The sequence below is a fragment of the Trematomus bernacchii genome, unplaced genomic scaffold, assembly GCF_902827165.1.
Source record: "Trematomus bernacchii unplaced genomic scaffold, fTreBer1.1, whole genome shotgun sequence".
NCBI classification, from domain to species: domain Eukaryota; kingdom Metazoa; phylum Chordata; class Actinopteri; order Perciformes; family Nototheniidae; genus Trematomus; species Trematomus bernacchii.
The window spans coordinates 12,583,612-12,596,189 of NW_022987720.1; the positions used below are offsets into that span (position 1 = coordinate 12,583,612).

Below are 12,578 nucleotides of genomic sequence, written 5' to 3' on the forward strand. Positions count from 1 at the left end.
CATTCCCTCTTTTTTGGACACCAGTTTTGCATGGAGGTTGGGTTAGTGCTTCTAGCGAATACAAATGGGGCTGCAGACACGTGTAAAATCAAATTTCATGGGTTGAACAATGCACTTTTCATTCCTCTGTTAAGCAGTGGATGGGAAAAGGATGTTCCCTTTGACAGTGTTCAGGCCCCCTGGATTCTCAACCTGACCTTGGAAAACCCCATAAGACAGCAGCGCCGTGTGTCCCCGTGGCCGGACTTGTTGTCTCTTTGAGCCACAGCCTTGAGCCAGCCCCTGTGGCTGCCCTGGCCCAACTCAGGGGTGTTGGCCTACCTGAAACAGTATCCAGGTCAGCTCTGGGCCCTTCTCAATTCACACACCACACTTTACAACTGGGAAAACCAGCCTAAGTATAGCCCTTGCCCTGCGATAAAATAAGTCTACTGCTTCTTTTGGGACTGCTCAAAAATAACAAAGGAACAATTAACTGCAAATGTAAAGGTTAGTATGGCATCTGGGTTATATTTTTAAGGCAGTTGGACTCTGGCAAATGTCGGAAAGGTGGTTTGAGATTTGATTAATGTTTTACTCAGGGTGAGGTACTGTAAACGTCAAACCAGACCGACAGGAATAACTGAACAGTGTCAGAAGGCGACTTGTGAATGAAAGAGTGTGTGTGCGGTAACTCCCTATACCCCTGTCCGTTAATCATAAATAAATTCTACCAAGCAAGCAGCTCCAGAGAAAAAAAATTCAGACAGACAACGCGAAAGAAAAGGACAAATTAATACTGATCAAATCAAGAACTGCAAAGCTGTAATATTTTGAGTAAGACTTGTCAGAGGATCAATAAACTAATGAGTCAGGTAGATTAGGTACAGATATTTTCACTAATTATACACGAAAATGTGACAATTTACAGAAAGAAAATAGCTTTCCAATATAGTTAATGGGCTGTGGGATGGGGAACAAGGATAGCGTGCAATGCAGAGACCTGGCAAAAGCTCTCCCTTTGGACAGGCATGGGATGAATCACTCCAGACTAAAGCAGAGCACGGAGGGAAAAAGAGAAAGATGCCGTGATGTGTTCGTTCCGTGGCTGACTTCCGCTCTCGCTTTTCCCCCTCCAGTCTACTCTCTCTCATTCAGCTCTCCTGGGAGGCTGAGTAACCAGGAGGAAATGCTTGGGCTCAGCCAGTGTCGGCCTGAAGACCAGATGTGTGGCCTGGAGGTGGTGAGGCAGAGACGCAACGGAAACCAAATATAAACCAGTGTACCATGACACCGCTGAAGACAGAGGGCAGTAGTGACGGTTAAGGGGACCTGCTCTTACCAAGGCCGGACTGTGCCCATTTGTCAAGTAACAGGATACAGTGCGGTGCTCTGGCCCACACTTACAACTGTAAAGTCCTAAACACTCTGTGGTAGTAGTTTATTGGTAAACGTGAATGGATGTTGCATAAAAACTGAATAAATATGGAAAGAAGAGAGAATGACGGATGTCCTGTCCTAAAATGACTGGCTTGCTGTCCCAACACTGGGGGCATTCAGCTCAGAATGACTGTTTGGGCAGCTGTTGGAGAGCAGTTTCTCTGAATGAGGACTGTAAACATGCAGGGAAAGGGTTCTGACATGGCCCTGTGCTCTTAAGGGCAAAGCCTGCCCAAACGTCAGCACTGACTCATGATTCCAACCTCAGTGAGAAAGAGTCCTGGCAAAGAACAGTATGTCATCTACGGCTTTGGTGCTATGGATGCTGCACATCATGGGATCCTCTGGCAGTGCTTTGGAAAACAACGCAGGAGAGCGTGGTGAAGGTTTTGGATGTCTTGAGCGAGGGAGAGTCCACCAGACCTGCGGGTTACTGCGGTCAGCTCTGGCAGGAACTGAACAGAGGCCTACTAAATGGAGTATTTCAGTGTTACAAAGCCCAAATGAGACACACACATACACCCAGGGAGGTCTGACCAGCTAAAATGTGGCCTCTCAAGCTTCAATTGGGCTTTCCCTGGGACTCACTGTAGACCATCTTCAACCCTCCGCCCCACCCCCTCCGTTAACACCATGGAAAGCCAAACAGAATCTGTTAGATCTGTATATTCTGAGGGGAGGGGCTGTGGGGTGCACAACCAATTGTGTTGTTAAAGAGTGGGTCAGCTGATGATATTGGCTTAGAGTGGTGCAGCTGTGGTTTTAATTATTCGCTTAGCGTGAACTATTGACATATATCCAGAGGAAACAGGTTTATGGAAGTGAATTGATTACCTGCACTCATTACATCAGGGAATTGATCATCAATAACTTCTAACACCAATGTGGACGTATAACAGAAAAATACTCGTTTCATTCAAAAGAAGAGTTTACTTTGGTTACTATGGAAAACATTGTCTAACTGGTTCCTGCTAATTAGGTTTTTCTCATAATCTGAAAAGGCCAAAAATTGATTTTCCTCAACAGGAAATATATGTTGTTTTGAAGATTTATGAGCAAGAAAGCAATAGAACCACAACTGTAATCAGTGATGTAACACCACTGCAAGGCATAGAACAGCACTAAAGACAGAGAAGCATTATGACTTCAGTCATATATACGATTATAACAAAAATGATAGTAGCAGCTTTGTTTTGGACTTATTCTTGTGTAAAAATTACACTAGTTTAAAAAATGTGAACTGGACTGAGGAATAACAGTAAAAGTGCAGTAGTATGCTATGCTATTCAACTTATCTTCTCAAGAGACTAAGACAGGCCAGAATGCAATCCCTCAATCAAGGTCATCTGCTCAGATATACATCAACAACTCTATCAACCAACGTTAACCCAAGCCTCCCAAGAGGAGCATTATTCTGCAGATGGAGCATGGGTTGCATTTTGATGAGGGATCCGGGAAAGTTAAAAGAAAAGGAAATCTTTGTGCCTCACTTTAAAAGGCCATCAGCCGTCTCCATATGGACATGCTACAATGATCTCGTATTGATTGTAAATATGGAGTACAGTTAGGTTCCTTTGACTGCCAATAGCCAGGCAGATGGTACATTATGACCAAGACAGGGATGTTTGCCAAGAAGAAGAGTGCTACACAAATGCCTCTCTGGATACCCCTGAGCAACAGATGTTGCTCTTATCTGGCGGCTGCTACTTCTGTTGAGGCAATAACCATGTAAAACATATCTGTTCCCAACGTTTTCATGCAAATCTTTGTGGTGTTACACTGGTTGGATGCAAGCACACAAATGGGCCACTTAATAGATGATCAGCCTTTGTAAGTAGTGGCCCCAGGTGGTATTACTTTCATTAACAACACCTACAAAGACATGCTGTTTGTATACATGTAAACCATGTCTCAGCAGCACAGAATACCTAAGACTATGTTATTATGTAACATAATGCAAAGGCAAAACACCTTTTAGAATATGTTCCTTATAAAGGGTGAATCTGATGTGAGGATAAGCACACAGTAATAAATACATAAAGGTGTAATATTCTAAGAGGCTGTACATGAAGGGATGTACGTTGGGTCATACAGATAGAGCCTACCTCAATTCCAGGCAACAATGCCCCCTCACAAGTGGGTGGACAATGCTGAACTCTCTGCGCCTGATCAGATGACTAACATTACAGAGAAGACAAGGCCACAGTCTTATTTGCAATTGAGCGGGGAGGCCAAACACACAGAATCACTTCAACACTGGGTTTTACAGCTAGAGTGTGTGCGTGTGTGTTTGTGTGTGCATGTGCTATTGCTCAATGTTGCCCAAGCCTTCAGGAACGTGCAAAACCTAAAAATCAAGCTGGCAAAAGCAGCAGCACATTTTCTGTCCTTCAACAGTGATAGAGCCTAGGATTGAACAGTTAAAAACACTGTAGCATGCAACTTTAAAATGTGGGCAATATACACAGATTGCATGGATACCTTGAAGTTCCAATCCATATTTACTTAAAAATAATAATAATATTCATATTAGGAACTGATGTCTCTTTGCACTCAACTGATATAATCCTTCTGAAGCTAAGCCAAGTTGCAAGAAGACATACATGACAGTTGACAGCTACCACTAGACTTGAACATGTATATTAGCTGTGTATGTGAAGTATTCATGCACAGGAACTGTAGTGTACTGCAGGTGGAGAGTTTTTACCCGTCCATTGGGAGTCAAGTCCTCCTTGTTGCGCAATTCAAAAGACTCTTCCTCCTCTTTCTCCCCATAGTCCCGTCCGAGCAAACTGAAGCCCTTCCTGCAGCACAAAAACCAGCAAACTCCTTGCAAAGGCATTCAAATGAGGTTATGTGTGTCGTCTTCTGATATCCAGGTCGGTGAATTCAACATTCACAGTGCGGCCGCAAGTAACTCCAAGAGTTGCGTGAGAGCATACAGGACAGCCTCTCCATAGATATCCAGTGAGGAGGATGAAGGGTAGCATAAGCTTACTGTCTCTCCTTTCTGTTAAAGAAAATGTCTAGGAACTGTACATGACAGCAGTAGTACTCCAGCAAAACCAACAGAGAACGGGTTCAGGAAAAAAAATAACTCCCTTCTTCTCTCGATACACCTTGCTGTCCTGTTAGAAGAACTTCACACGACCAAAGTGCGACAATATGTTTTGTTCCCAAAAATGGCAGTAATGGTTAAAAAATACATGAAGGTGAATGCACCTAAAGAGAAATACTGTTGTTGTCAGCGTTTTACTAACACATTGACTGTGTAAAGTAAACGAGAACCTCTGGAAAGTCGCCTACCGACTGTCTGACTTCTGAATTTGAACAAAAGCATGCTGCAGCTGGGACTGAATGAGTGGGAGGGGAGGCTCCGCCCACAGACAGCACGTCAATATTCTGATTGGCTGAACTCAGACACTCCTCAGAAAGACGCGCCCAGAGCACACGCCCCTTCAAACTGACGATGCATCACATGTCTTTTTGTAGATGATAGTAATCAAATCATCCAGATGTCACGGTAATACTCATTTAAGAAGTCTGTGGCCCTCATCAGTAAGGGTATTTCTTTACTGTAGAATTCACACAGGCAACTATACTCAAAAGTGAGTCTAAATAGACTTAAATTATGCTTATTATGATGGTCTTTTAAATCTCCTTGCTTAGTTTTAGGCTAAGTAAAAGCTTGTAGAATCTGAAAATGTATGCAATTATAATGTAACCCCCCCCCAACAAAATCTTGAAGTAACTTAATACTTTATAGTGGAAGGTCATTTGATAATTTCTTATAAGTAAAGGATTATTATGTTATGTAAAACTAGCAATTCTGAAAAGTGACTATAGAAGCCAACTGTTGCTGTTAGATAAATGGGATCGCGTAAATAATATTAACCGCTCAATAAAGTAGCATGACATTTCTACTTTCATACTGAAGTTGAGTTGGTTTCTCTATAAATATTCACATGATATTAGTATGCCCTTTGCTGTGGTTAGTATGCTATGATATTTGCATAAGACTTTAAAGTCTTACAACTTACTATACTGTTTCCAACGTGAAAGCCATCAGTAGTGAAAGGACATTACAACATGACTGGCTGACTTTTGAAACCTTATTTTGAAGGGAGATCAGATTTGAGTGTGTCATGATGTTGCTTATTACCCCCAGTATTTGGTAACAGCTCTGTCATGTTCTCTCTTTATTGCTTTTCTGCATATCTTTTTTTTCTCTTACTTAACTCTTGTTCTCTTGCTTTTCTTGCACATACACACATGTTCACACACACACACACACACACACACACACACACACACACACACACACACACACACACACACACACACACACACACACACACACACACACACACACACACACACACACACACTCCTCCCCCACTTTTTCCTCTTCCACTTTGCTGAACAGCCTACAAAGATACAGCAGTAGGAGGTAGAAGGACTGGTGCTAAATCCAGACACGTGATATATCCAGCCCCCTCGGCACTCATGCTTATTTCTCCCCTTAATATCCCTTCATTTCCCCTTCTCAGTTCAAACTACCCCCACACATCTCTGTCAGCTGGCTTTAACTCGTTCCTCACCAAGAAGAGCTCTTGACTGCTGGTCTTCCCACTTTAGCTTGATGGATGCTCCTTTCATTCAGTTATTCCCATTAAACACACACACACACACACACACACACACACACACACACACACACACACACACACACACACACACACACACACACACACACACACACACACACACACACACATGCACTGTATGTTTCAGTGTACTGCCCCTTGAGATACTTTTAACCCCTTATCCTTCTTGTTCCCTGAGAGCTTTGTAAATCAATAAAAGGCTCTTGGATGCACCTTTTCAGCTGGGGTGTACTCAGTGTTATGAACAGTATTCCTGACCGCCCCTCACCCCATTTGAGACACACACACACACACACACTAACAACTTACAATCACTGCCCCGCATTTCAACATTGGTTACAGGAAAGGAGATCATTTGTGCAACTGAATATAATTTAATTATTACAATATCCATTCCAAAAATAACATAGAGAATATTTTATTAACTATTTTCTTGAAAGTACAGCTGCTCTGGCACCTCTGCTCTCCTCCTGTCTGTATCCAAACCAGCAGTATCTTTCTCCTGCCAGATTCTCCCTGTCCTCCCCCATATCCCGAAACAATACGCTGGGGGCCCCTGCTCCCACAGACCTGGAGAAACATATGTTTTATTTTTAGAGCTCACTCCCTCAACCCACGCTAGTAAAGTAAAAAAAAAAGAAAAACCCTCCCTCCATATAAGGTTTCAGAAAGTGCTGAAGTCAGAACAAAAAGCATATAAGCATAATCCTCAAAATCTGCTTTTGCCTTGTATCATTTGTGAAAAAGTACAATGATGGTTGCTCTTTTAAACTCTCCCCTAGTCTTCCTCTGTGCCCTCCTCTGTCCTTTCATTACCCTCTTTCCAGGAGATGACACATGATTCTCTATTAACACACACACACACACACACACACACACACACACACACACACACACACACACACACACACACACACACACACACACACACACACACACACACACACACACACACACACACACACACACACACACACACACACACACACATTTTTGGATACACACAAGATAACCCGATACAGTGTGTCAAGTTGAAGCACTCAGGAGAAGGGCAAATTATTTGGTTGGGCTCCGAGTATGAACATTAGCCTTGAGCCAGAGAGGTGTGAATCTGGTATAAAATATAAGTTATTAAACATGTTGATTCTTGTGAAGCTGTGAGATTCTCTCAGATATGTCCAACAATAACAAAAAGTTGATTTACCTTTAAAGCACAATGAGAATAGGGTTCTTGATAAGCAAAACAGTTGGTATTACGTTTAAACTTCACCATATCTTAACTATGGTGTTCATAAAAGTTTTTCCTTCATCTTATTGATTTTATTGGATTTTTTTTTGTTTACATTTCTGGCTGGTCCTACCCACGTCCTGCCTGCCACTCCTCACAACACTGCTTGTTGAAATTGGCGTGTGGAGTTTCAAACAGAGACGTAGACACAAGTCACACATGTCAGGTTGATTGGAGACAGAGCAGAGCAGTGCACGGTTCCCTCCATTTCTCTCTCCCTCACTCACTCTGTGCCTCTCGCTGTGTCTCCCACTCTTTCCCCTTTGAGTTACTTCCTGCAGGATCCCATTTCACTGAAACCCACATTGTAGCAACACTCTTATGTTGGTGAACCAGATTGATTGTCAACATAAAGGGATGTGAAATCTTGGCCAATGAGGAGCTCCCTTCATGTTCACATTTGGGTGGCTGAATGCTTGTTATGTTCTTTTTTTACATGTTCTTTTGGTAATGGTTCATCAAATGTAATGATTTGGTTAAGGAGAACTTTGGGAATTTAGCTTTAAGGGGTTGTTTTGAAAACTAGGCTTTGAATGTGGTATGCAGGCACAAGTAGAACAGATTCAATAATAGTCTCTGTTTTCTGTTCAAAACAGATGCACTGTCTTGAGTGAACTACTAGTTTCCCTCTAGAAGTCAAGGTCAACGTTTATCTGACAACCCCAAACTAAGGATTTAGTATAGGAACTGACCTCCAGCGACCCTTCAGCAAAGACTCAGACAGGATTTCCTCCCTGCTGTGTCTAGCATTGAACTTAACCCTCATCCTGCCAGGCCACCATCCCCTCTTCCACAAGCCCAGTGTGTTTGGGTCGAGCAGAGATTTGGAATATGGGTTAGTGAACAGAGGACTGCTGTTTGACGGCTGTTGGCTCATGTAATGGGATATGGCTGCTAGGGAGCCCAAACTACTGCACCACTTGACCCACTGTGAAATATCCAGCTGTGCATGTGGATCGTTTGTGACAGACAGGCTTCATGGGATGAAATGATGAACGAAGATTCATTTAATGAAATGGATGATAAAGAAATTGGAAGATCTACTTTCATCTGCAATGAGTCACACGCAGGCTTAATAAAATAAAGAGTGAACATGATTTTTGGTTATGCAGCTAAGTTTTCATCGATGCCATGTGCAGTACTGTCTGTGTTCAGGAACTGTTTACCAGTATCAGGGACACCACAGGGAGGTGTTTCTAACCCTGGCTGTGGGCACATCTGTTCATGGGGACTGTGTGGCACACAGGCTGGAGAAAACATTCCCAGGTTCAACTTCTGACCCTCTCGCCCCAGTTAACCCCTCGCATTCCTCCTTTTTCCCTTGCTCGGCTTCATTACAGTAACCCTTAACTCACCGGACGCTTGCACACTGGCTCTGCCTGTCATCACGTAAACTGCCAGCACAACTTTTGCAATGGATGAATAATTGTGTTGGATGGAGGTATCTCAGGTTTTATGTGCTGAGTGACATTCTATACCTTAGGCATCTGTCGTTGGTGCCATTAGACTGTAGATTCAATATTGACCGCATATTACAGCTATTTTATACAACTGAGTGAAAATAAATCACAAAGACTGATTTGGTCCTTCTAAGTGAGAAGAAAAAGTTTAATACAGCTGTTTAGTGTACAGTATATGGGCCTCCAAAATGCAATTGTCCAAGAAACATATAATCATTGCTCTTTTTACAGATTTAAGCCTATTGTATTAAGATAAGCAAAGAGCAATTTGAATGCAGACATTCCTCAGCATGGTGGAAAATGAGAGCCACAATACGAGAAGCCATGTTATCTGTAACCGTCATCAAAAGCCAAGTATGGAGGCGTTGCAGCAGAATCAGAAAGGCAGAAAGAAAGATGGGGGATTGAATGCTCTGAATAGTCAACCAAAAAAGATAAAAAGCCAGGAGAGCTGAGACTAAAACTGTGAGGAGACACAACAACCGACAATGCAAACAAACAGCAGATATACGCCCTCATGTTGTCTGCTTTTTTCACATCAAGGAGGGAATAAAAGAACAGACAGGGTGTCCCAACATGCATATTGCAGTTCATATCCTGATCTTCCTAGTTTGGGATTTCTAAACAGTAGCAAGCAATCAAGTTAGCTTAAACCTATTCCTGTACATTTTACTTAGTACTGATGCTTGGTTTATCACCACATACTAAAGGCAGTCCAGCTTAGAATAATTTACAATTAACTTGTGGTATTTGGTTAATGGTTGTGGTACTGTATGCACTAAAGTTGAGTGTTGGTGCAAGGAGAAGATAACTTATTGACAGTTAGGGAGGCTGGGCAGAGAGCCAAGGTCCTTCAGCTATTTTTAGGCTGCTGACTGTGTGAAAGTATGCTGAGTACAGAATTGATGACACATTGCCCAAATCTAAACCCGTGCCGAATTAGTAGGTTCTGTGTGCACTTACATTTATACATGAGCTCTTTTGCAGCGAAGCACATTTATCCAAATCTAAGAGGAAGGCAGGAATCAGTATGCGTACCTTTGTGTGCAAATTAATGTCAGAGATTTTGCATTGCGGGTCACCATGACCTACTGAAACATGGACATATCTAAAGGATTTGTAGAATGACTAAAAATGGCCTGCTATTTGCGATGGATTCTAGCTCTTCTCTGCCTCTGCCATGTGTTTCCTGTGTTTAGATATCAGCCTTGAGAGTGGCTCTTAGCAGTACAAGCAGTATAATTACTGATTATGGAAAACGTGCCCACTGCTTTACCTCAGTCTGGGCAGCAGCCCTCCACAGAGCAACTGAGTAAACTTCTATCCCTTTGGTTACTTTTGCGAGAATGTATATGGGTGTCTTTACAAGGTAACTTACCGACACAGCCACGAACTCCTGTGATCTTGCACACTTAAACATGTTTTGTATACAGGAACTCTCAAAACAAGAATCAGGAAAACTAAGACACCGAAGACAATGATTTACAATGAAATCTTTGATAATTATTTGATTTGTTTGAAATGTTTTCACATCAATTAGTTTAGCTCAAGATTTCAAGATGTCATCCTTTTTTTTCAATTCTCTGTTAGTTGTAGATGACAACAAGTAAACAACTAGCGTCATGAATAGACAAAACATTTGTTGTGTGCCGCCTTCTAGATAAATTAGGGATTGGATCTAAAAAATCACATCAGTCATATAGACACACGCACACTAAAAAGCTAAACTGTTGTTCTGCAACTTTTGAACAACCTTATATCATGTCAACAAAGTGAGTTTAATCTGGGTGTGTTTAGGAAAATGTATGTGGCTATATAAACTGTGTATGTACATGTCCGCCTGTGTGTTGTCTCATGTTTCCTTTGGGACTTCATCCAGGCTGTTGCTAGGTGCCGTGACCTCCTACTTTCATGGATGTAGAGGGTGAACCCTGCGAAGAGGAGGGCTGTATTTTATTTCTGCACCCTCCCCCTACCCTAAACATCCTGTCTCACATACAGACTGTATACCACAAAATCCCAATGGACTTCGCCTGTGGCTAGGCTTGTTCACCAATATTTCACCACAAGGCACAATATCTACTCCCAACACTAATTATCTCTCTTTGTCTCTTCGACCAGAGGAAGCAGAGGAGTTTCTGATTTTTAGGGTAGTATTTTCCCCCCATGAATAAAGTGTTTAGTATGACATCATTGCCAACTGGTCTTTAACACTTCCTACACTACAGTTTTTAAAAGAAATAATCCTTTCCATCAACTGCACTCCAGATGCCCCAACCCCCACTCCACCTGCAGGCTGTGTGGAGTGGGGCCCAGTATGGAGAGGACAAGCCGTTCTGCTGCCTTGCTGCCAAAGGTACTCTACTTAAGCTGAACTCCAAGGAACTAATCTGGAGAGGGGAAGGACACCGATTTGCATGTCTGGCCAGATACCTCAATGTGTATGTGTGTGTGTGTGTGTGTGTGTGTGTGTGTGTGTGTGTGTGTGTGTGTGTGTGTGTGTGTGTGTGTGTGTGTGTGTGTGTGTGTGTGTGTGTGTGTGAGAGTGTGTGTGTGTGTGTGTGTGTGTGTGTGTGTGTGTGTGTGTGTGTGTGTGAGAGTGTGTGTGTATGTGTTGAACAAAGTCCATGGTAGAAATGGGCCAGCAGAACTTCTAAGAAATGGCTGACCTTTGATTCAACCGTTGTATTACTGCTTTGGACATGCTTGCCAACGTGTGAAAACTCATGTCCAAGTTAGTTTGGAGGACTTCCAAGCATCCTATTGGAACTGAATGTGTATAGAGTTCCATTCAGTAGTCGCTTTTTGAGCACATATACTATACTATACATTGCTGTTTATCCAACCTGGCCACCTTCATATGTTGTCACTCGGCATGACCCTTTTCATCCTCACTCATCATCCTCCCAGCTGCAATTGGCATTTGTCACAGTCAGCAGTTTACATCAAACAAAGCCCAAGGCAGAGCAACAAAAGAGAGAAGACATTGGGCAAACAAACTGGGAGGCAGACTAAATAACTGCGGCTTGTCTGCTGCGTGAGGGAAACACAACCCGGTGGTGTGTGTGTATTACTGGTTGTGGCTCTGCATTTGTGTGTGTGTGAGCGTGTTCTTGTTGGCAGCAAACATGAGAAACAAAAGTGTCTCAGCTCCATGCATATCCACTAGGCCGCAGCTGTTTTCAGTATTTCAACTTAATGCAGGTGTCAGTGCTGTTGTCTTTGTGGAGCTGTCGTTGTGTGTAAAACTTCTTCGCCTCCTCTCATATAAATCTACTTTGAAAATGTATGAAAGCATGCGTGTGTGTTCATTAACAGGAGTACAATAGCAGCACTAGTGCCGGTACTTCAGCACAGAAGCATCACTCGGTTGTTTTAACAGAGTAAATTAGAATCTGATGAAAGCTTAGATGGCTCACAGGCTTTTCTGTTGTGTTGACCAGGCAAACACAAAGGAATAGCCTTTTAAACTGGCTGGAGGACGGGACTAGAATAAGAACAAGCCAAATGCATGTTGATCTCATACTTTATTATCATATTTTCTTGACATTAACAAGGCTTTACAGTGAAAAGTGCTTTACATTAGACGAATGGATAAAACAAAGACCAATTGAGGCTATAATAGTAGGACTACAATACGGTAAAATATGAATGTAGAAAAATAAAAATAGATTCAAACAATAGAGGTTAAATAGCACAATGTGGTTGCAATTGTGTCATCAATTTCCTCTCAATTTGGAAAGA

At 42.4% G+C, this 12,578-nt stretch overlaps 1 protein-coding gene across 1 annotated transcript in view; it reads right to left on the reverse strand.

Annotated features, from left to right (window-relative positions):
• plekhh3 (pleckstrin homology, MyTH4 and FERM domain containing H3) overlaps window positions 1-4,728 on the reverse strand; it is a 32,129-nt gene extending 27,401 nt beyond the window's left edge. Inside the window, exon 1 of the mRNA XM_034143177.1 lies at window positions 4,127-4,728. Coding sequence (XP_033999068.1) covers window positions 4,127-4,261 — 135 coding nt within the window. The 5' untranslated portion in view covers window positions 4,262-4,728. The remainder of the gene's footprint in view (window positions 1-4,126) is intronic.
• Between the last annotated feature and the right edge of the window lie 7,850 nt (window positions 4,729-12,578).